The 24,801-nt window shown below is 40.2% G+C and overlaps 1 protein-coding gene across 35 annotated transcripts in view; it reads left to right on the top strand.

Moving 5' to 3' along the window:
- ADGRL3 (adhesion G protein-coupled receptor L3) overlaps nt 1–24,801 on the top strand; it is a 384,288-nt gene that overhangs the window by 141,747 nt on the left and 217,740 nt on the right. For 32 of the 35 annotated variants that reach the window (XM_071807883.1, XM_071807868.1, XM_071807860.1 and 29 more), the window contains one exon: nt 12,623–12,875. The exons of 2 other annotated variants lie outside the window; for them this stretch is intronic. In XM_071807883.1, coding sequence (XP_071663984.1) covers nt 12,821–12,875 — 55 coding nt within the window. In that variant the 5' untranslated portion in view covers nt 12,623–12,820. Of the gene's footprint in view, nt 1–4,026; nt 4,048–12,622; nt 12,876–24,801 lie in introns of those variants that run through there. One more of the 35 variants, XM_071807854.1, reaches the window with a different exon arrangement.

Here is a 24,801-nt window from a genome sequence, read left to right as displayed (position 1 = left end):
GTATTTATTGTTTTAGCGATGTGTTAATCCCCCAACTCTTTTCTAATCCTGCCCTGTTTTTCACCCTGAGACTGGGGGAGGGAGGGGAGTGTAAGTGCATCCCCAGAAGCCTTTCACCTGGCTGGGAAGGAAGAGGGGGGATGTGGAAGTCTCCAACGGTTGACAGGCTTTTCTGTCTCTAAATGCACAACAAAATAATCCTGTGAATTAATGTTACTTGTACTTTGTCCCCGCAGAGTGATGTGGTTTGTCTGCGCTCCCCTGCTCCTAGCAGGAGCAGTTGTCAGTCAGGTAGAGCCTGTCACGAACCCATCCAGGTATCCTTGCTGCCTTGCCTGAGGTTGTCGTAACTGAGTGTTCAGCCTGATAAATCTGCAGCAAAATAATTAAAAAAGAAGACAAAGAAACAACGTAGTATTTTGGCAAATGTGTAACACAGAACATGCTACCGAGAACCTTTCTAACTATTTAAACGTGGCTTTGGGTTTTTAGGAAGTATTAATTAGGAGTTTCAGTCTCCATTTTTGTATTTTGCAAGGTGACAGGAGTGTTTCAGGACGTGAAGAAAACTGTGTGGAAGTATGGCTGTACAGAATCAATAGATTCACATTGTTGTTCCTTTGGTTAGCGGCTCACCAATATTAGCCCTGAACAGTATTTATCTCATTTTCGCACTGCTGCTACAGGATAGCTTTGCTTTGCACCACAGAGGTAAAAGTTGCTTGTCTTTTGTTTGCAGTGATTTTCATGCAGGCTGCCTTTGGAATTGCCAACGTTATGAAGATGAGCTCCACCTTGGCTGGTTATCCGTGCAATCATTTCTGTTCTGCCTCCGATAACCACACTCTTGTGTTCCTGATTATTCCTCTTGCGTTTTCGCTTAATGTGTGAAAACCTTTCCAGGTGCTATTTAGTTAAGAAGACATAGGAACATGTTTTAGGGTTTGGGTCTTGATGTACTTCCCAGGAACTTTACCAATTTAAATAACAGCAGTGAGATACAGAAATGCATTGTAGTCTTTTGACCGTGGACTGCAGGTGTATTCCATGAAACTCTGTGTGTGACAGTAGCTTCATTAGATAGGGTGAGCCAGTCTGACTGATAGTTTCACCCAAAGTGGATAAAATCCTGCTGATGGCTGGGAGATCAGCATTCAGAACGGAATCAAAGGTGCTGGCTGTTTTTGCAAGGAAAAATAGTGCAATGCTGCCAAGAGGAAGGCACAAGGAAGTCCTGTGGATCAAAAGTACGATGTCAACTAATTCAGAATTCACCCTTTTTTTTTCTTTTTAAAGCAGCCCACCCCAAGGTAGAAGCTATAATTCTAATTCTTTCTGACATGAGCTTTTTAGGTCTATAGTGTTTGCTCGGACAATACTGCCATGCATGGTAGGGAAGGCTCTGATGCTGCCTCTCTGCTACCAGTCATTTGTAAATGAGAATAGCAAGACTCAAATTAGGACAGAAAAATGTATGTGGATTTTGCAATGAAGGAGGATGGTGTAGAAGGGACTTATGCTTTTGCTGAAGGAAGTGTAACAGAAATATGGGGATCGGGGTCATGGAGAGCCTGCCAGCACCAGCCTTCATCTGCAGAAGGATGGTGTTTCCTCCTGGTTCTCCTTTCGGCTAATAGGAGGCTGCTCAGTGGTCTTGACAGTTTTATGCAACAATAATCTGATTTGTCACGTTGTACACACCTTTTCTATTGAGTAAATAGAAAATTACTTTAAATTATTGTCAGTTGGGGGTGGGGGACGGATCTGGGAAGTCCTACTTTCTCCAGCAAATTGACTTTCTTTTCTCAAAATCATGTATCAGCCAGAATGTTTCAAGGCAACTGAAATATTTTCTGTTAAGAGCACCTTAGTTTCTGAGGATGAAATGCTGTGAAATGAAACATTAAACTGAATAACAGGAAATGCTAAGTTCAAAAATATTCAAATAGATGTTTTGATTATTTTCAGGAAAACATAAAATTTAGGAAAAAAAATCCTTTGCTTTACTGATCTGAGCCCCATATCAGTGGTTTTGATTCCTAATGCTTGATGCTAAACTCTTCCTGGTGATCACATCCAGTTTGACAAAAGCTATTTCTGTTTTCCTCTATACTGAGACAGCCCTGGCTAGGATCTTACTCTGGGGCTTATGTATGATACACCCCTGAATTATACTGGCTGCATTTTACACTGAAACTACTACCCACTACTGATCTTCCAGACAGGTGGGGAGGAAGCTGCATTCTGTAGTCTGAGGGGAAAGAAGAAAGATTTCAAGGCCTAGGGATGGTTGGTGAAAGAGTCTGGGGTGCAAGTTATTTTCTCTTCCCTCCTTCCATTTTCAAGTGATGACTCGAGATGGAATAGAAGGATCCAGTCCATAAGTGCTTGGCTACAAGACTGGTGCTACAGACAGGGCTTTGGATTCTTTGATAACATCTGGTTTTGTAAGACACCTGTCCAGACAGTGATACGCAGGAAAGGTTTATCTTGCAGGGGCAAAAGGATGCTGGGGCAGGAATTAGGAGGGCTCATTTGGAGAGCTTTAAACTAGATTCAAAGGGGGATGGCGTTGTAGCTGGGCTTGCACCAGTGGGGCAGCACTCTAGAACTGATGAAGACCAGGAGGCCTCCCACCCCCTAGGGTGAAATCTGTGTGCTCAGCTCACTCCCTGAAATGCCTGTACACTGGTGCACACAGCATGGGGAATAAGCAGGAGGAGTTAGAAACCTGTGTTCAGGCAGGAGATTATGATCTGGTGGCAATTACAGAGACATGGTGGGACAGCTCATAGGACTGGAATGTGGTCATGGATGGCTATGTCCTTTTCAGGAAAGAGAGCCCAGCCAGGTATGGTGGTGGAGTTGCTCTTTATGTGAGAGAGTGACTACAATGTATTGAGTAACATCCAGGGGTGGATGAGGAGTGAATTGAGAGTCTATGGGTGAGAATTAAGGGGCAGGCTGGCAGGGGTGATACTGTTGTGGGTGTCTATTATAGACCACCAGATCAGGGTGAGGAAACTCAGAGCAGCCTCACAGTCAGTCACAGGCCCTGGTTGTTGTGGGGGATTTTAACTTCCCTGATGTTTGCTGGAAGGACCATTCAGCCAGCCAGCCACAGTCCAGGAGGTTCCTCCAGTGCGTTGATGATAACTTCCTCATGCAAATGGTGGAGGAACCAACTAGGAGAGGTGCACTACTGGATCTCATCCTCACTAACAAAGAGGGTCTGGTTGAAGCAGTGAAGGTTGAGGGCTGCCTTGGTTGCAGTGACCATGAAATAATGGAGTTCAGGATCTTGTGTGGCAGGAACAGAATAGCAAGCAGAATCACAACCCTGGACTTCAGCAGGGCAAACTTTGACCTTTTCAAACAATTTCTAGGGGAAAATCCCATGGGCAAGGCTGCTTGAAGGTAAAGGGGCCTAAGATAGTTGGTTAGTGTTCAGGGACTGCTTCTACCAGACTCAAGAGCAGAGCATCCCGACATGTAGGAGACTGAGGGGTGACCTCATTAATGTTTATAAATATATAAAGGGTGAGTGTCAGGAGGATGGAGCCAGGCTCTTCTCGGTTGCAGCCAATGGTAAGACAAGGGGCAATGGGTACAACCTGGAACACAGGATGTTCCACTTAAATTTGAGGAGAAAGTTCTTCACGGTGAGGGTGACAGAGCACTGGAACAGGCTGCCCAGGGAGGTTGTGGAGTCTCCTTATCTAGAGACATTCAAAACCCACCTGGACCCATTCCTGTGTAACCTCATCTAGGTGTTCCTGCTCCAGCAGGGGGATTGGAGTAGATGATCTTTCAAGGCCCCTTCCAATCCCTAACTTTCTGTGATTCTGTGATATGCTTTGGGTAAGGACTATGTTAAATTGCTTTTTTTTTAATTGCTTTTTTTAATTGATGGTCATTTTGGATCAACAGGGGGGTGGGGGTCTTGGCCTTCCTTTTAGCTGAAATAGAGTTTTCTTTCCATTCAGACCTGGCCAGGCCATTTTTGGGGTCTCTTTGCTTCGGAAGTGCAACTTCTGTAAATGTAAGGTAAGCAGTGGATGAAAGGATCTTAATGTTACATTTTTAGCCATCGATTGGCTCTGTTACATCTGATAGATTTCCCATCACAGACGATATATGTTCTCGCTTGCTCAGATCCACACTGATGCCAAGTGCTAAACAATGGCACTGTATGTCTTTCTGTACAATTTGCCAATTTTGGTTACTTTTGAAGCCTGTTCTTCCTTCTTTGCCTTTGTGAATCTTGCTTATAGGACGAAAAAAAAGAACAAAGGAGTGATTAGCAAAATGCTTAGGGCTGATTTCTCTTTGTCATTCACTCCCTTGTTTTAAGAACTAGAGTGCTTACTCCTCTTACAGTAAAATAAGTCCAAGTAAAGCTGTAGTAAAAAGTCGTGGTTTGTTGTTTACTGAGAATGGCTTTTCAGATAATGGAATGAAATATTAGACTGCAAATCCACTTCCAGGTATGTCCTTAAATAACAAAGGTTTTCCTTGCTGCTTGCTAGGCCTAGGGTGACGTTTTTAACATTCTGGTTGTGCTCCATCCTTCAGAAATTTGTGGGATTTTGCTGGTAACCTCGAAGTAGAGCAGTGCTTTCGAAACCCTCTCCTGCAGAGAATGGGAACCGTGGGCTTCCTTTCACAGGAAACATTTTGGGAGGTACCAAAATCCTTCCCCTACATTCTTCTTGCATATCAAACATAACTATATTTTGGTATTTATAGAGTCCCTTGCAAAATATCACAAGAGACAGGCCCCTACATCAGATTAATTATCTTGCCTTCTGATTGCCAGAGGTGCTTAATTTCTTCTTAGAAACTGAATGTGATTTCTGCAAGTAAATGCTTCTCCTCGACTGTTAAGACATCTTTTTCTAGGTGGAAGCACTGCATGAAAAGTAAAATCGAAAGTAGACTTGCATAGTACTATATAAATCGCCACAAATAAAGGTCTTACTGCAAATTTTGCAGCTATTATACTCAAGGTATATGGAGACTGTTTACTTTTTCCTTACAAATAATAAAAGCTGAGTAATTAGGTTCATTGCAGAGTCTCAGTGGTACAGCCATCGCATTTCAGTCTGACAGTATCTGATTTTGCCAGATGCCTGTGACTGAGTTACATGTTTACGTTGTTCTCTTGCTTATTTCAAGTTCAGTGTGTACTCAAAAATGTAAAATGTTACAGAAGTTCGTTGCCTCAGTTTGGCAAACTACAAATGAGAGCATTGTTGCTGAATACAGTTGCTCCAGTCCTGCAATAATTTGTCTAAAAATTAATTTCAATCCCTTAATTTCAGAGGGAGTCAAATCAGAGTAGGTTTACTTGGGGAAACTCTGAGAAAGTTTCAGTGTGGGTTTATGTGTGTGGTTTTATTTTTTTATTTATTATCCTTTTAATTTTTTTCCCCTCTCTTCCTTACATGACATTTTCTGAGACTGTAAATAACCTTCTGTGGAAAGAACTTCCTTCATTTTTTCCTGTAGCTCTCTTAGTGGCTGATGCTGAGTCGGAGACTATTAAGAAATGTGTTTAATATGAGGGTTACTGAGCCAGGCACATTTTGAAATTGACATATTTCAAACCAGGTGCATTTTTCTCTTTTGGCTGGTTACTACTGATCTTCAGTTATGAGGCATGAAAATAGGGTAAGTGGCTTGCATTCCTTACTCAGCTGCCCAAGACAATTCCCCTCTTCAAAAGCATGTTTGTCCTGATTGTCCTCACACTTAATTTCTGCAAGAAAGCAGTCAAGGAAGTAATTAATTTTAGCCTGTCACCCACCCAAACGTTTTATTGTTTGGTGGAAACTTTGTAGTACCCTTTAAAAAGCACACATGCTTACTGGAGTTAGTAGCTTTTCTTTTGGAAAAAGCAAATATGTTGCTTCTAAAAGTACATGTTGCAAGAACACTTGGATTCAGAGCTGTAAGATGATGATTTATTTTCATTCTTGGTATAAATGCTTAAGGTTGATCACCTGTGTTGACAAAAAGACAAGTTTTTTAATACTCATTTTTGCAAGTACTCACAAAATACAAATTATAGCTAAGATTTCTCCAAAGCAGCGAGGTCAGGAGTTTCTAATAAATTTTACTTCTATCCAGTCTGTTTATTAATTTGCATTGTTGGGTTGAATAATGTAACCCTCCTAATACTTTCCAAGCCACTTAGACTCAACTAATCACTTACACTTATCTTCAGCATAAACCTCATTGATTTTTATTTCTCATTGAAAACATCAGTAGTAGCAAATATCCTATTGGCTCTCGGTCTATTAGAAATAAAATTATATTAAATGTCTTGTGGGGTGTGAAGAGGTTAAGTCAAGGAGAGTTGTCTGAGAAAGTCATCCTGATGTATAATATAAATCTATTTTACATTTCAACAACGTCACCCACCAGCCAAAAATAGCAATGATCATTAAAACCCAATTTGCTGCTAAACATTAATAGACATTTAATACATCATAACAGATCTGAAAGACAATTAAGCTTAACTTTTTCCTGGATAACTTTCTTATAGAAATGTGTTATTCACCTGGCTCTTGCCATTAATCTTATTTGCCAGTGATTTTGGTTTTATTTGACAGTGTGCATGTGCTCACAAAGTTGTGCATATAGGTGATCTGTCATTGTTCCTCCACGTCTTTCAAGAGCAGTGCATTTTAAATGGGAAAAGCAATTAACCTTGGTTGTACTGCCTGTTAATTTCCTAATCTGCACAAAAAGTGAAGGAAATTACATTTTCTTAGTGCAAAACAAATAATATCTGTTACTATCCACTTGAGAAGCGAATAGTAAGCAAAAGTTAAAGAGGCCCTTTCCTCCCAGGAAGAGAAAAGGAAGAAAATTAGAGGTGGGTTGAAGGAGACAGAGAAGTGGAAGGGAGAGACAATGTGGATAAACGAATATTGAAAATATTTTAAAGGCTCATTCAGAGGCGTTTAGGAGTATTCCTACTTTTGAACACTCCTTGAATTTTCTGTAATTCCCTTTGGCTAATTTTCCTCTCAGAGGCTGTCCCTTCCTCAGGTTAAAGCAAGACGGGATGCAGAATGCATGCCATCACAATTAGAGTATTGGTAAGATACCTGAATAAATGGGGCTGGTATGTGTGACAGAGAGAATGCCTCAAAATATGAGCTCTGCCAGTGCAGCAAAGGGAAGTTGAAATTCTGCTGACCCTGGAGACAAGCTTATCTCCATTTGCAATGCACACACGGCACATGTATTATTTGTCACAGAAGAATTGCTAAAGGCTCTGTGACATGCAAATAAGCGTTACGAGAGTATTGTCAAATGCAGGCTTTCAGCATCATAAATCATTCACAGAAAAAATTACGAGATTTGATTAAAAGTCATGCAAATTTTAAATCGAATAAATATGTTGGGCTATATTTATTTACCACCAGTTTACTGAACCTCTGAGCTGCTTTGGGGTCCTATATTTCAGCTTTTCTCTGTGAAGAGAAATTTACTTGAAAGGAAAGCTGAAATCCTCATTATTGCAGGGAGCTGCCACATACTGAGAGTTTTGCAATGAAATCGCAACTGTTGGCAATACTGTGAGGAGTGCTTGCGTGGGTATTGTTTCCCCTCTGTAAAGGAGATGTGCTACAAACTAAGATGTTTGAGAAAGGTGATGTTATGCAGGTATAGGATCCTTCTTGAAAATTTATTAACATCTCCACCAAAGTTTGCAGAACATGGTTGTAATAATTCCTGTATACAACCCTGATACAGGATTTTTTTCAGGTGGTCAGAAGTTTATGATGCTGTGCAGCTCGTGCAAAGAGCTCCATAGCTTTTTCCCAAGATGTACAGAGATGTATACAAGGTATTGGGGTGGTAGAAGGGCTGACTTGCTTCTTGTAAGCAGGCAGTGCTTCACTAGCGAGAGTCTCAAGTTTTTGCTAATCATTTTTTGGAAAGCCTGATTTGGGGCAGGAATGCAATACAAATATTTGCATATTTTACCACATCCTCAGATGATACCTTGCACCTTTGTAAAGTTTTTGCATGTGTTGTCATTATTTGCATACATGCAGGGACCTTGTGAATGATGTACCTTCCTCTTTTAAATCTGTCATGAAGTATGTTGCCAAGGAGAACTGGCAGGTGCTTAAAGAAAGGCTGGGCCATTGTGCAGCTGTGATATTCATGTGTACAATTCGGAATAATCTTTATAAGCCTCTGGACTATGTTTCCAAGACTTTCTTTTCCTCTTCGTTCTTCCTTATCCTGCCATGTGAAGTCACAAGATGTGTGAATAGCTTTAGTTTTAGTTTGGTTATCGTTGTCTGTTGAAACTTTGATCCTGGATTGAATGGGAAAACCAAGAGGTAGCCATTAGCTTCCACCTACCAGATTCAACCGCTTTGTGCTTGGGTGTGTTTTTATCAAAGGCTTGATTAATCTGAGATGAATTAACTCAGTTAACACTTGTGAGTTATTTTGCAGTGAATCCTGTAATGTATCTAATGAGTTCTTTTGTCACTTCGAGTTATAGCCAAAACAGGTGGTGCTTGAGGCTTGGTTTGAGTCGACTGCAGTTCCTTGCTGTATAAGTCACATTGCAGTGATGTTTGAGAATCTAGACAGTGTTGCCGTTGTTGCTTGCTTTTTGGGTTTTTAAAATGACTTCAGAGTGCTACGTGAGAGAGAAAGGAGGTTTAAAGGGCAGAATGGTCTTAAGCTTTTAAACAATATGGGTAAGATTAATTTTAGTACAGGATTGTGCAACTAGGGGCAGAGGTGCAAGTGCTTGTTTTAAATTTAGCTTAAAAATATCTTGGAGTTTTTTGTGCTTGGGACTGAGAAGCTTCCTTCGAGTTGACAGCCCCGGCAGAGATATGAGGGAAGGGGAGACACAGACAGGAGCAGGTAGAAGAACATGTTGGTGAGTCTGCTCACCCTAGGAAGGCTCCCCTTGGTCTCTGACAGTGCATCACATTGAGCAAAGTTAAAACCTGAAATGAAGAGCCAAAAGCCATGGCTGCCATTTAGTATTTTGAGCAACAAAAGCCTGTTTTCCTGAACTCTCTGAGAACTCTGACTTTATGAACGTTTTGCAGTACACAATGAACTTTTTCTTGGGCTACATGCAGACACAGACAAAAGTTTACAGACAATTCAATGCTTATGGGTTTCAGAAACTTTTTCCTGACTTTTCAAAAAGTGTTTATGGAAAAATCTAATAAACAACCACAGCCCTGTCGTGGTAACTTCAGTGAGTGTCTAGGAGTGAAAGTACATGTGGTTCTGTTGAAATGCCAGGAGTGCAGCCTCCTGCTGCCCTGTTCCCTGGTCTTTATACCCTCGGTAAGGTCTGTGTGACCTTTTGCATGGCAGGTTGTCTTTGTGCCACTGCAAAGTGACCATGGAGCCATATCCTGAGTACCCGACAGGGAAAAGGGTTTGGCATAGGGTAAAGGTGGAAAGGGCTGGGAGAGACAAAACTTTAATTTTGTAGCAGTGGGAAAAATAAATAAATAAAAGTGTTGCACAGACAACTTTTGACCAGAAGGGTTGCAGCAATATTGTTGTTTAGTTCTTCATAATGGGAGTGGCAATACAGGTCATTCTTTTACTTATTTTCTAACTTTAGCTTGCAGTTAATTAATTTGTTTTTGCAGAGACTACATATTTTTTTTCCTCTTTCTTGCTATTGTTATTCCTCATCACTCTCTTAGTGAAATTCTGAATGTTGTCTGGAATAAATTGTCTCAAGTCGCAGATGCTGAGAATGGGCAATTATATCTGTGGTTCCAGCTACGCCCATCAGCTTCAAGGAGTTCATTACTTCCAAACTTTTTTTTCTTTTTAGTTGCCTTTGGCTTTCTCCTGTTATGTCTGTACCACTTTGAGTTGGATTTTGGGAACTGCCAGCTTGCAAATCAGGTTTGGGTGATGCTTAGTAGCAAATTCGAGCGTGAGGGTGTCATGGGTAGCCCTATGGGCAAAGAAAGGTCAGTGAGCAGAAGAATGTTCTTGTAAATCGGTCCAGGATGCATCATCTTCATGCTTCAAGTCCAAACCCCTTAAGGTCAAGTGTAGCCCTTAAATTTTTCACTATGATGGTATATCCCCTTCTTGTGTAAATAAATGTTAATGCTCGGCACTGGGCAGTTCACAGGTGCATGCTCTAGTTTCTCTCTTTTTGGCTGTGTTTTACATGGAGATAATCCAAAGATTAAGCAAATTTTGTTTTGCAGGCCTCTTTTTTTGCATTTCTTAATGGTACTTGAGAGGGTTGTGTAAACATTAAGACGAAGGGTCATTCCACGGCTTTCCTATCTGGCTGTTCCCCTGCAGATATCCAGTGCACAAACACACTGTGATTATTTGATTGCATGACATACAAAACCACCTGGGTTACAATGTGTTTGGTTAATATAGTGGTGCCTCGTGTTGTTAAACAACTTCAGCATTTCTCCAGATGCATTGTGGGTTCATTGGCATTTTTGACTGGATGATGCTCTTCCAATAGGATAAAATGTTGGTTTGTGGTTAGGGCAGTTGCAAGACTTTAGTTCCTAAAATTAGTGTTTGGATTTGGCAACGAACAGTTGAATCCCTTTGCTCCTTCAGCCCCAGTCCATGAGATGACAGAAAAATCCTTGAATGCCATTGTGCAGGGACATATATATATATGGATTAAAAAACTTTTAAAGGCCACTGTATAAATATTTTATCAACAACCCTTCTCTGGGATAGGTAGCATAATTAATGTGTGACTTTGTGAGTTTACACTCAAAAACCTTTTATTCCACCATAATGTTTCTTCCTAACAGATTTAGATTGTCCAGAACCTGATTCAGCTTAAACAAACAAAAAAAAAAAAAGTCAGAAAACAAACCTCCAGTCCTTTGCTGCCTGGCTGAGCTTTTGCTTCGGGGAAGTTTACCTGAGCTTGGATAACTTTGCCCATTGCTCTGTACACCTTTTCAAATTTTGTAGTACAAAAAGCCTCTCACTTTTAAAACTTTACACAAGAGAAAGCTGTAGAAAAAAGCATGCATAAATAATGGCCAGCGGTGTAGCCTGATGTGCACTCATAGCCTCCTAAAATATAAATGGCAGACTTGATTGCTATTTAGAATGTATGATTTAAAATATTCATGAGTCTTGTCCCTATTAGGAAACCAAGCTTTAAATATTATCAGTGACCATTCTGTTTCGTCGCAACTTGAGCAAAGTTTTAATTTCTGGGATGTTTACGAAGAAACCACTTGACTGAATATTGATCTTGGGCTTTTTAGTCACCCCAGCTATGGAACAGAGAAAAAGCTTTGGAAACTAAATACTATATTTGAATGAACAAATCACAGGGATAGACTGGAGAGAAGAGTGGGAAAATAATATCTTGGCAGTGCAAGCAGATATATTTATCAGAAAAAATGCAGCTTCCTTATAGACTTTGGTTCTGAACAATGCGGGGTTTGATTTTGCTGATCAGCAAAGATAGCAGGCAAAACAAAGGCCACTTTGTCGTGCCGGAGTTTCAGCAATGCACCCGCATCACAATGGCATGCGGTGCAGTTTTTCATATAGCTCTTTGGCTCAAACTGGGTTTTGAGTAAGAACAAAAGTTGGCAAAAACAGCTGCTTTGCTCAGAGAAGAATAACGTCTATTTATCAGGGATTTTTTTGAGAGATTTTTAATTAGGGCAGTGCTGTGAAGGCTGCAGAGTCTAGAGAGTTCAAAACAGATATGCAGAGTACTTTTCAATTCCTCATATTTTATCATCATTTCAAAGTCAACGGGAAGTTCAATCTCAAACTGATGCCATGGTTTAACTCTGTATAGTTGTGTTTTTTCCTGCCAAGTTTGAGTCACTGTGGCAATTTAGATCCTTCTTGAGAGATTAAAGTGATGGGAAGCTGGAATCCTTTCTCCAGTTAAGCAAGCGAAGGTTTCTGTTGAAGCTTGGATACTGATTTCCCTGTGCTTTCTTGTAAACCTGTGGGATGGAGAAGACCACTGTTATTTTAAATCCTGCAATGAATAACTGTGGAGCTTTTCTAGGACTTGAGTCCTGGGCAGTTACCAGAGAAAGTAGTTATAGGGTAAGGGGGACTTGGGGGCCCTAGTTGGGTTCAAAAGCTGCTCCAGATTCAGCAATTAAAAGCCATACAGGAGACATACGTGGGGTCAGCATGAAGCCTAAGCACCACTTAAACCTATTGCAGCTCTGGAATTTCTCTTGGCTTGTGATGTATAGACACCGAAACGTTTTTGGGAGCCTGGTTTAGAAGTCCCATGTACCTAGGATGCAATCCAACACATATGGACTTGTTTTTTCTAGTCAACCTCAAGCCTGTGGACTCCCTGGACCTGTGGGCATCATTGTTCACAACTTAAGCTCTGTTTTGAGAGAGGAAGTGGAGCATTAGTGATGCACAAACTGGCTTTCTGCAAAATAACGGGTTTTAATTCCTGTTGTGTGTAGTAATGTACGTACATCTGAAGGGCTGGGGGGAAGACATGTTTGCCTTTACAGCTGTTGGCAGCAAAGAAACACAGCAAGACTTGATTGAAAACACCTCTCTTACTGTTTTACTAACTGCATTTTTTTTCCTTTCTTGTTTGTAGGTCTCAGATTCTGGATACTGGCTGTGGAATTTTTTTTAATTATTTTTATTATTATTTTTGATTGGCTTTCCCCCCCTCTTTTTGGATGTGAATCGAAGGCCAACAGTTAAAGTGTCAGAACCAAGTGCAGGAGGACACTCGCCTTGTTTTGTTGGAAGCCTTATTTGCTGGGATATTTTCAAGGCTTCCTTCACAGTCATGTGGTCATCACAGCTGCTGTTCTTCACAATGCTCTTAACACCAGTAGCCCATGGTGAGTTGAGAATATGGCAAAAATTTTGCCTACATTTTTTACCTAATGGTGTGGTTTTTTTTCCAGGATGTTGGTAGTCTCTCCACACTTCCACCCCAGGTCTTTGAATTCCCAGACTATATTATAACTTGTTCACTCCTAAAACAAAGAATTCTGGTCACATAAAGATTTGTTATCAAGTTTAGCTGCTATATTAAGGCAGACTTTTTTCCTCATGCCCAAACATATTCTTTTGTCTGTGCGTCACTGGGGGTTGTCTCTCCCAGCTTCTGCATGGAAATGAATTTTCCTTTTGTGAATACTGTTCAGTAAGGGACTGCGTGTCCCCATAAGCAGAAATATTTGGTCTTTTCATTAGCCAGGAAATCATTAAGTGAAATCTGACACAGTTAATTCTTGAGAGTAAGATTTTTAAGGCTTGGTTTTGTGTTTGGTTGTTTTTTGGTGTTTTTTTTGTTTATTTTTTTTTTAATATGAAACCCAAATGTAGGCCCAGGAAGTAAGTTGCAAAACTTCCTAAGTGCTGAAGGGTTCAGGAACTCCTGTTTGCAGTGATGGTTGATAAATGCTCAGAGCAGAGGTTGAGAAAATCTGACTGCCTGATTTTCCTGGTACCTAAATGGAAGTCAAGGTCCACCAAGGGTCTCATTTTAAATTACAGGTCAGTGGGAACATGCTGGTAAATAACATGATTCCTTGTTGTGTAGGCTGTGGCTCCATGCTTTTAAAATCTTCATCAGACTTTTTGTGCTTCATATGTGTTCTGCATGTGTGAAAACATTAGAGCAGAATTTTATAGCGAAGAAGGAGGCTAAAAAAATGAAATATGTGTAATTGGCTGAACATGTCTATTTATAGCACAGCCTGTCTGCTCATATCACTGATAACACCTTTGGGCACAAAGGTTATCTGTATTATCATTCTTCACGCAAAACTCCTTGATGACTTGAAAATTAGAATTAATATTTAAACTGAGCCAACCAAGTGGGGTGGAATTGAAAGAGCTGTTAGGAAAGGTGCTCTCGGTTCTTCTCCAGGAAAGTTAAGTGGTAAATGTTTTTAAAATCTTTATACTTCAACAACCTTAACAGTTAAAGCAATTAACAATTTAAATACGCATCTGGCAGTTCTGATTTTAACTCACGATGCCACTATAGCTAGAAAATCCTTCTTGATAGTCACAGTAAATGAAAATGTCACAAATGTCCTGGGAGTTGTATTATGCTACATATGGGCAAACATCAGAGATGCTTCTACCCTCTGTGTTTTTCTACAAATCAAGTGTACAGAGTGGCTGCTGTGGTTTTTGTATGTTTAACAAGGCTCAAGAAGCATTTGAGTCCGTATGTCATGGGCTGGAATGGCTCCTGGCGTGCAAGCGATGGGCAGAGTTGCTACAACCTACTTTTAAAAACTGACTTCGGTATGTCTTGTTACCTTTTGGAGTTTCCTGACATTGTCCCTTCATCTGTAGTGGTAGTTACATTAGAGATGGATTTCTAATCCAGTGATTTCATAAATTTGTTGGGGAATTTTTTTTTTTTTTTTTTTTTTTTTTTTTTAGGGTGCTCTTTTTTAGTTATCTCATTTCTGAGAGTATATTGTGTGTTTTGAGTTGTGATATAAAAGAGTGTATGACTTTGATGAGCTGCAAGGTGAAAAGTAATCTTCCAGGATACTGCCCTGGCACAACGTCGTCTTGTTGATAAACTCTAGAAATAATGAAAAGGGGAAAAAGTCATGAATCTTTGGAGGTTCCTGGTGATGATGTTAATCTGCCGTATCCAAAACGCATAGGCACTGTGTTGGCTAGTTTTGCTCAAACTGCCCTGAAACACAGCTAGCAAAAAAATGAAACCATGTGAAATACTTGATCATAGCAGATTTGGGTGGTGGATGATTCCTATGCTGTTGCTCTTCACTTGAATGTGCAAGCTGAAAGTGATTTTCCAGATGACACAACTCGGAGCAGTATGGAACCCCCAGAAAGCTTTCCCCTCTTCTGAGCTCCAGCAAATCAATCTGTTGGATACAACTAAACCTGTTTTACCAAATTAGAGAATTAGCTGCAGTAAAAGCAAGCAATATCGTGGAGAAGAAAAAAAAAAAATAAAAGGAATCAGAAATGCATGCTGTTAAGAGCAGGATAGGAAGGGCATTGAAGTGTGATCACTGCGGGGTGAAATCTTGCATGTCTCCAAATAAGTAACTTATTTTAGGTTTTGGAAGAGTGCTGGAGGCCTGTTGTATGCAAAGATCTTTATCATCCCATCAGATGGTTTTATTCTTATTTATTCAAATTTATATTTTTAAGGATTGTATTGTGTGTAGGATTTCCTGATGTGCAGCCAAGAGTATTTTTAAATTTTATTTTTTTATTCTAATGCTTTAACAGGACAACCAGTTGTTATTACTCAGATTAAAGCAATAATGCAAATTGCCCAGTTTCTGTTGGAGATCATTACCAATGCAATAAAATCAACAGGCAGGGCGATCTGCCTGTTGCCTCTGATGCTACGCTCTCGCCGTGCTGTTGTGTCATCATAATGAGCCATCAGCTTCCGTGTTTCCACTTGGGCAAAGCATGGTGTCAGTGGTGGGGGTTGCTTCTTCCTAGATCTTGCAGCTGCTCGGGATAATTTTTTTATATGTTTTAATGCTGTATTTGTTAACAAGCTGTGGATTGTTCCCTCCTGATGATCCATGAGGTTAGTCGTTGCTGTGATGACTTAAGTTTCTTCATCTTTTTCTCCATCTGCAATGTGATTTTTGGGGTAGTACCACACACTTGTTCAAAGCTAAGAATGTAACCAAAACCAGGTTGAAATTACAGAACAAACAATAAGTATCTGACATTAGAGTAGCTTTTACTATTACGGCTAGGACGGGCAAGATCCTAGAGCAAGTTGCAGCTGCAGGAGAGGTTTATTAAATAAATTTGGGGACAGAGCTCAAATAAGCTCTAGTTCAGACATAGCCTGACAAGTTCTGGAGCCTGGTATTGTTTGGAAGCTTCAGTCTTAATGCTGACACTTGTCAACACCAAACTGGCAGGGCTGGGGTTGCTGCTGGCCAAACTCTGCGTTTCCAAAAAAACTGAGTTGACTCCAAGAATTCTTTGATGTAGATTTGCAGCATAGCTGTAAAGTGACCTTTCTGCATTTAGGAACAGATGCCATGTTGTCTCTCTGTATGATGGGGCTGAAGTAATTTATCATTTGCAGAGGAGCAAATGAAATTTAAAGTCCTCTGAAGTCATAGCAGCTACAAGGAAGAGAAACTGCGTCCGCTCTCCTGCTCTGACCCTCCTTGCTTCTCTGCCATCTTCCGATGTTTCTGGGCGAGAGCTGTGGCAAGGGAGGGCAGCGTCTTCGTGAGGGGATGGCGAAGGTCAGGCTGATGTCTCCAGGCGTTAGCAGGTCCAGATGCCGAGCCAGTTTCTCTGGGAACAGCGGAAATATTTATTGCCGAACAGAATGGGTAGTTGCCTGGTGACAATTATTCTGTTAAAGCAAGCTGCATTATCTTTCTTGGGGGAATATATGAAGCTAGCAAGCTGGTCCTTGGTGACAGAGTGCTGTTTAATGTGAGCTGAACATTTGCCTTGCTGCTATTTTAATACAGTGGAAATACTGTCACTGCTTAAAATACATACTGTGTTTCTTTTCTGCTTGTACAAGTGTTATGTTAGCTAGTGAATAGTGGATAATAGCCTTTTACTACGATACTCTTTATATAGTCAAAATGAAATACAAGAGACGTGTTTTATTAGTTGTGAAATAGCCAAGTTGACTTGCAGGCTTCTGCGTAACTTCATTGTTTTAAAAGATTAATCGTCCTTGAAATATGTATAATATTTGCTGTTCTTGGCAATTCTTATTACCTGCAGCCACCTTTTCAATAGTGGAACAAGTGACTGAGAAAGGCTTTTCCTGATAAAAGGGGGTGGCTGTTCTGTGTATATACTACAGTGCTTTGTTTAGCAGCACTGTACTGAAATGGGGAGTATTAAGTTCCTTGTCTGATAACTGACCAGTCTATAAGCTGACAGAGGGTGAAATTCAACCTTGCAAAGACTAGGGCCTGAATTAACATATAGAAGTTATCCTTCCCTATAGACTTCTGCTATGGCATAGAGTGGCAGGGCACGTGGGTTTCTTTCTGGACTCTAGCAGTAGAAAATGTGCTTGCTCTCAAAGCGATAGGAAGGGGGAGCTGTGTTGTCCTTGCAGGCCTGTAACCTCTGATGCCAGTTTCATTTGTAACTGTTTCTTGGCTGATCTCTAGTGACCAGCTCTGGGTGCTCTGAGGGTTTTTTTTGTGGTGTTAATTAAGCCCTAAGACATGACAGCATGTGAATTACAGTGTAGTAATTCACGCCCAGCACATTCTGGCACAAAGATGAAGGCCAAATGGCCTCTGTGCAGCTAATTGTGAATTACTGAACCATAATTTAATTCCAGTTATGTTTTGCTGAGATTATAAAAGTGGTTTTGTTAGTGAACTTGTTTAAGAAAAGTTATTTTTGGGGAAAAAAAAATTGAAAAGTACAAGATCTTGTCAAAAAGAGGGGTAACTAACATCCTGCAGATGTTCCTGGCTAGCAAGCTAGCCATGTCCCCAGCTAGTCCCTGTCATAGCTGAGTGCAGGATAAATAAGCAATAGATATTTAAAGTGGGCTCTTTCTGAGGAACCTACTCTCTGAATCAGTTTTACTCATACTCTCAGCAACTTCTAGCTGATCAGGACATCGATGGGGCCAGGGCGGTTTCACTTTTGGTGGATAGCTGGGTTTTAGCAGCCCAATGAAAAAACTTAATGAACCACATAAGTAGTGTCTGTGATATCATTACTATGGTTTCGATTTATATGTAAATATGTTAAAAACAAACAAAAGAAACTCACCAAACAAAAATCCCACAACTCCAAACAGACAAAAACCCCTTTCTGACTTCTCCAAATGAATACATCAGAATAAGCTTGATGTGCCCATCCTTCCCATGCAGATCTAACACCTAATTTCTGGATGTGAATATGCCCACAGATGGGATATCATTCCTGTTGCTTTTCAGTAACATTGGCTAAGCTTAAACCATTGGAGCTAGAAAGCAAAAAAATAAATAAAAGTTAATTTTAACGGTTGTTTGACCCTAGTTCTCTCATCCGTATAAGCAGAGCATGTTCAAGTATTTTAAAATGAGCAGAGTGAGCGTGAGGGAATGGATTATAGCTATCTTCATTTTCTCACCATGTTGTCAGTTGCTGCTAACTTGCTCCCGCAAGATCTGGGCAAATCTGCTGCTTTCCTATGTCAGGAAGAATACCCTTGGCCCAGCTCAAACAGCAAGCATTTCATTGCAAATGAAAGTGCCGATTCTCTAGAAGAAATCTCTAATATCCATTGTATCAACTCCACAGTCATGTTAAATTAATCCTAGAGCCATCTGATGTTTATTACCCCATGGCACATTTGCTCTTTTTCAGTTGGTTCCTTCAGTGATCGTGATTTCTTGAATTGGTTGTTTTTCATTAATGTGGTTTTATTTGAATTTGGAGATATTTCCTACTGCTGAATGAGCAACTCATCTTGGAAGGATGCTCTGGGAAGAAATGAAAAGCATGTGGGAGAGTCCAGAAGCTTTTCTTCGGAATTTCCCTGATTCCCAGGAAATTGTTTGGTGCTGGGTAGAACCCTCCAAATATCTGTCCTGGTGCCTGGCAGGACCATCTCTGTTCCCTTTTTGTTTCAAGCTAGGGGGAGGCTCAATGGGTTTTCAGCCACTGCCCCACAGATTGTACAGTCTGCCTCTTGCAGAGAGCATAGGATTGGGCTGCTGGGTTTTAATTACAGTGTGGTATTGAATGCATACCTTAAACTAAAGGAACTGAAGTCGGAGCAACATCTACTGTTATGTATTTCCTTGTGCTTTGCCGTGCTGGGCTGCTTTCTGCAGTGGCTCCTAGTGTTAGTGTCTTGCTACAGATCCTGAGGTATGACTTTATTTGATGCAAGATTCACAATGTTAAGAGTCCTCCTAAGTTAGTCTGTGGATTAGGGTGGTTGGACAGAGGAAGAGGTGAGAGCTAGAGATATGTAATTTGGGCATCGTCACTCTCTCCCGTCCTGTAATCTGTAGACACTGTCGTGCCTGAGGGCCTTTAGAAGCTCAGTGCAACTGCTGGTTGTTCTTAAATCTCTAGAACACAGAGGCATAAATAAATGGTATTTTAATACTGAGCTTTTAGGGTCTGATTGAAATCCCACGAAAGCTGGTGATTACATGCAAATGCACTTTGAATCTGGTTTGCTCAGCCTAGAGGGGTTATTTTGGGGAAAGCTGGAGTTTAATGTGGGAGATGTGGTACCCTGGGCTTGTGTCTGCAGAATTTTCTCTCCAATCTTGGTGCTCGCAGTGAGGCTGTTCCCCAAGCATTGTGCTTGGTCCATATTCTCTTGGGACAGGTTCCTTTCAAGCTCTTCTAGGAAGAAGTAGCAGTCATCGGTGCTGCTGATTTGATAAGGATTTTTTTTCTGTGCAGCTTTTGTCGCTGAAGATCTGTTTCCAATTTTTAATTTGCAGTGTTTTGTTTCTATTAACTGAGATGCTGGAGGCTGTGGTAAGGGTTGATTTAGCATCAAGAGAGCAGATGACAAAAAAAGGAAAAATAGCTTTGGTATGTCAATCTTGTGTGATACTCCTATCTCTAAGGGGGTGTTAGAGGGGGGCTTGGCTCCTTTGGAGTTCAAGGTACAGATGAAGGAACCCACAAGGCAGTGAAAACCAGGCTGGTGCTGGTGGCAATAACTACATCTCCAAATCTGTCCTTCCCCTGAGGAGCCTCTGCTCCTCTGACAGAGGAGAGCATTTAGCATTCCCCCTTATTCCTCCACTTTGCAAGACAGATTCATGGCCAAGTGCTGTTTATCACTTAAACCAATATTTTGCCAGTATTACTGCTCACTTGCATGCATATGTGATTTGTAGGCATTCCTCCTTAAAACATGCTACTCGTAATAGTTGTAGGAAAATCCAGGTCACTGAATTTCTTATATGTGTATGTTTACATATATATATATATATGTGGGAGTGGGGGGGTGTGTGTGCTTTATATGTAATTTTTGCACTGTATGTATAAATAAACCTATAGAGAGCTGGTCTATCAAAACTTGGCATAATGCAGGGAGCTATTAATATGCCTTCATGTCACTGACGTGACTTGAAATCTGGCCTGTCGTTGCAATTTGTAATCTTATAGGCATATGCAATTAAAAATCTTACTATTAGATATTACTCTGGGGGAATTCTGAGGACTAAGAAATTTAATAACGTTTAGTTGTTTAATTTAATTGGGGGAAAAATAAATAATTTGGCCTGTTGATCAGATGCCAAATACATAATTAATTTCTGTCACCAGCAGACACTTTAGAGTCTCGGAGCTCTGCTGACAAAAGTGTTTGGAAGTCACGTGTTACACCATCAGACAGCCATAAAAAATAAAATAAAGTACTTGCTTACCTTTATGCATGTGTCTGACAAACAGGTTCAGACATAAACTTCTCAGGAAAGGCAAAATCATTCTATTTTGATGCTTGGCTTGATGCGGATTCACATTTTGTCCTGTGTGCTGGCTGTTCCCCAGTCACTTATAGAATATCTGAGCTCTTTCTACGGTTCTCTCCCTAAGGGCATGGAATTGTGGTCTGTCTCCGCTAGCCAGCCAGCAGTTCTTGCAAAGCATAATAACTTAATTATTTTTGGGTCTGTGCTGATTAGCTTTACATCTTGCGGCTGTGTGGATGCTCAGCTGTGGAACATCTGGTGCCACCCCTGTTTCTTGGGGCCCTTGCACAAATACAGCCTCTTTCTTTTGGGTTGTAAATATATGACAGATGTGACATTCTCCAGCTTTGGGGGGATGTACTCACATGTTGAATTTCATAATCCCTTATGGGCCAGAGTTGGCAAAATGCAATCAGGAATAACTTTTGAGGAGGGCTGGTGTATCTAATATGACTCTGGAATACTTTTGTGGTGAGAAGCTTGAAGAAGGACAAGCTGAGGGCACAGAAAAGTTGATACAAAAAGGTGGAGTCAGTCTGGCACTTAGGAAAATGCAATGCATTGAAAAGGAGAAACTCTGAAGTAATGGGAGCTGCAAGGTACAAACCTCTGAGAGTGAATTAAGACTCACAACTAGTTTAGGTGCCAAGACCATTGTATTACACTTCCCTGCAACTTGTGATTATTGATGGTTTACACTGGGATATGGCAATCTGAATATCTTATGGAGCTGCCAAATGTTACTTAGTTTTTATAAATGCCTTCGTTTATACAGTAATAATGCTTAAACTGCTACAGCATTATGTGTGAAGCCAAATGCATGTGTAAGATGTATGGTAGCCAGATATATTGCCTGGAAAATAATAGAAATGCTAGTTAAAACTGTGGGGAAAGAGCTAGTTAGAGCTGGAAAGTAATAGTATTTCTGGTTAGAGCTGTGGGGCAGTGTTACAGAAAAAGTATTTGTTCTTTTTGGCAAAGCCAAGAACGTTTGTTTATGAAGTTGGATGGCTTTGACAAATTTGGAAAAAAAAATAAATACATATATATATGTATGTATATTGTGACTCAGAGTTTGCTGTCATGTCATGCAAATTCTACAGCTTTAAGTGTGTCGTATTCTCTCCTGATCAAACTGCTTGTCCAAAATGCATTTTCTGGGGTGATCCACCTTTCCCTCTGTGGGCCGGAAGAGGCGATGCCAGACCTGACTGTTTAAATCAAGCTGTGCAAAATTAAGACTACGTATGCAGACACTACAAGTTTCTCCACTCTTGAGGGGAGAGGTTGATCAGGTTTTACTTTTAGTAGATTATAGAGTTCCGTGCAAAGTTTAGAAGAAAATCATGCAAAGAAAGCAAATGAAGAGTGGAAGCAATGTACTTCATGCCGGTAAAATGATACTACAGTGTAGTAAAGTGAAGGGCTTTTCTCCTTATAAAGATCCGTAAATACCTTACAAACACTTTTTCACTCCTTTACCTTCATTCTCTACCTGTTTCCGAAACAAGGAGCCAGAGACACCCCACACCCCCCTTAAAATACCAAACTTCGCAGATCATCGTGTCAGCAGTAAATTGCAACTGTTCCTCAGAGACTGTCTCCAGGGTAACTTTGTTTGCAAAGTCCTCAAGGGGATGCTGCTCTTCAGACTTGGTTCTGGGAAACAAAGCTGCTTTTTTGCTTTATGCCCTCAAGCACATTTCATTATAACACTTTGAAGATGTCTGAGTGGTCACTTGAACCCTACAGAATGCACAAGACCTTCATGCCAAAGCAGAACAGGATGAAGTAGGTGTCAACAGGATGTCTTGCTAGCAAATGTGTCCATTTAGGGATTAAAATAGATATTTGGTGAACCAAGAATTCGCTTGAATGCAGAGGTATTTTGTTTAAAAGCATGCTTTTTGTTTCAAGACCTGCACTGTTTGGAACAATTCCTCTCTTCCTATTGTTCTTCCTGAGTATTAATTGAGGGCCATTTAACTGATTGACTCCCATTCAAGTAGAGAGCCCTAGTAAATAATTTATTACTTGACTATGAGGTTATGTGACGGCTGAGATTATTGATGTGGCACATGCAATCTGTCTCTTTAGCAGGAAGAAGGAAACATAAGAAAACATTTTACTTTTCTCCTGCAATTTCAGTGCAGATAGTACATTGATACCAGGAAACTTTTCCTCACGTACCTGTGTGCAATGCAAAATGAGACCTGAGAAGGCAGAAAACTTGCACCTCTAGGAAACAGGCTGAAGAGATTTCTGTGATGGTCTTTGGGGGAGACACCAGTTAAATAAGCCTCATTGTTCTGAAAAGATATAATAGCTTGTTTCATGGGCAAGGGCAATAATAAAGACTGAGTTCTCATTTTGGATTCTTTCCTCCACTGGAGAAGGTGGCGGGGTCTGTCTGCACTGCCAGCCCGCTCAGCTTTTGCAGAAGTCAAATTGTTTTTTCTCTGTCCTTTTTGCTAGACTGGCTTCCAAATATACAACAGGCTAAAAGTGGTTAGTGGAGATAGTGCCAAGCAGATGTGGTCTGTGAGCTCAGTGTCCTTAGAGAATGAGCCAAAGCAAGAAGACCAAGAAAAGGAGAAAAAAACGAAACAAAACACCAACACCACAAAACCACCAAGAAATTGTTTTATGGAATTAGCTGCTGATTGCACGTGATCTGTGATGATGCTGCTGAAAGGAAACCCTATAGGATGCTATTGCAGTCAGGGCCTCATTTTCACAGTTTCTGGACCTGACACCAGTTTTCTTAACTTGACACCTCTTTGTTCAAACAGAATATCAAAATGGCACTTAAATTACACTGTGAGTGAAGAGCTTAATAATAACCATGCAGTGTAATGTGTTTGAATTAAAGTATAGTCTTTCAGTCTGGTGTTTCAGATTTAACTTTCAAGTGCTTTTCATCTCCATATTACAAATTCGACAGATGCAGTTCGTTGGTAGTAGGTTGTAAAGACTATTTTCCTTTTACTGACCTAAAGGAAACAGATTTTCTTTGCATTTGGGTGGGAGTTTGCAGCACAGTGAATTGGCAATAAACTGATACTTTAGCTCTTTTTGTGTTTTTCAAAAAATAATTCCTCTCAGTTTATTGGTGTGGTGGGGTTTTTTGGTTGTTTTTTGTTGTTGAGTACCTTCTCCTTGGGTGATCCCCAGGTAGGGGAGAAGACAAAGAAAAACAAGTGTAAAACTCCAGTGCCCCGGCAATCTTTCCCCCTTTTTTCCTGGCTCAAGGGGCTTATTTGTTTGCTGATTAATTCATTTATTCTCAAATTTTCAACCTCTGTGGGGAACAATCTTTGAGTATATCCAAGGAAATGATCTAGGAAAAAATTATTTTAAGCAAAATCTGGCATTACTGGCTCTAATTAATTATTTGCCTGATTTTGGACCAGCTAGTTTAATAGCAAGCAGGGTCATCAGCAGAAACAGTGTACGCACTGGAAACCTTGCATAGACGCAAGATTAAACTCTTGACATTAAAGACATTCGATAAAAATGCTGGAAACTTTCACAGAGGGAATAGGAATAATCCAATAATTCACTTGACTTTTTTTTTTTGTTTATTTTAAAAAGACTTCCTATTTTGAGGTTTGACATTTTTCCTATTGCAGCATGATTTTTTTCTCCCCTCAGAGCGAGCTGTTGGCTGAGTTTTGGTGGAGACATATTCAATATGTGCTTGTTAAGAAAAGTCTGGATCATTGTGAGGGCTCCTGGAAAGCTCTCATGCTTCATTTGCCCTCACTGGATGCAGGAAAACAGACCCGCATGAAAAATGTGATTTTTATATTTGCTGGCTAGGCCAGAAATTGAAGTGATATAAGAAGAAAAATGGGTTTGGTTGAGTTGTATTTAAAATCATTTGGGGGTGAGGGTGTCAATTTTCTAACTAAAGGGAAACTTCTAACCAGGAGAAAAATCTCTTGACTCAAACCAGCTTGGCCTAAACTATATTTCATCATGAGTCCAAATGAAATGTTTTATTGTTCCCCTTTAGATTTTTTTAAATAGTGTTTTAGTCTAACATTCTCCTAGATTATTTCAAAATAAACCTCCAGAAGATGTTTGGTGACTTTTAGAACTATTTTTTGGTGATTACACTATTCAAATGAAAAAAAAAAAAAAATTTACTGTGTCAGGCAGAAAAAAAAAATCTCATCTCCTGCATCACTGTTGTCTTCTATCTTGGGATCTTTTGCAGCATACTTTGTGATATTTAGTGTTTTATTTCTACACAGTAGATCTTTTAAGAAAGTTATTACCTTAGGCACACAGTTGCTCTTTAAAAACAACTCTGTTGCAGATTATCTTTTTATTAATGTATTATTTCCTACAGATTCTA

The sequence above is a fragment of the Patagioenas fasciata genome, chromosome 4 (genome assembly GCF_037038585.1).
Source record: "Patagioenas fasciata isolate bPatFas1 chromosome 4, bPatFas1.hap1, whole genome shotgun sequence".
NCBI lineage: Eukaryota > Metazoa > Chordata > Aves > Columbiformes > Columbidae > Patagioenas > Patagioenas fasciata.
Note: the sequence above shows the minus strand (reverse complement) of the source record. Positions and strands in the feature narration are given on the sequence as shown.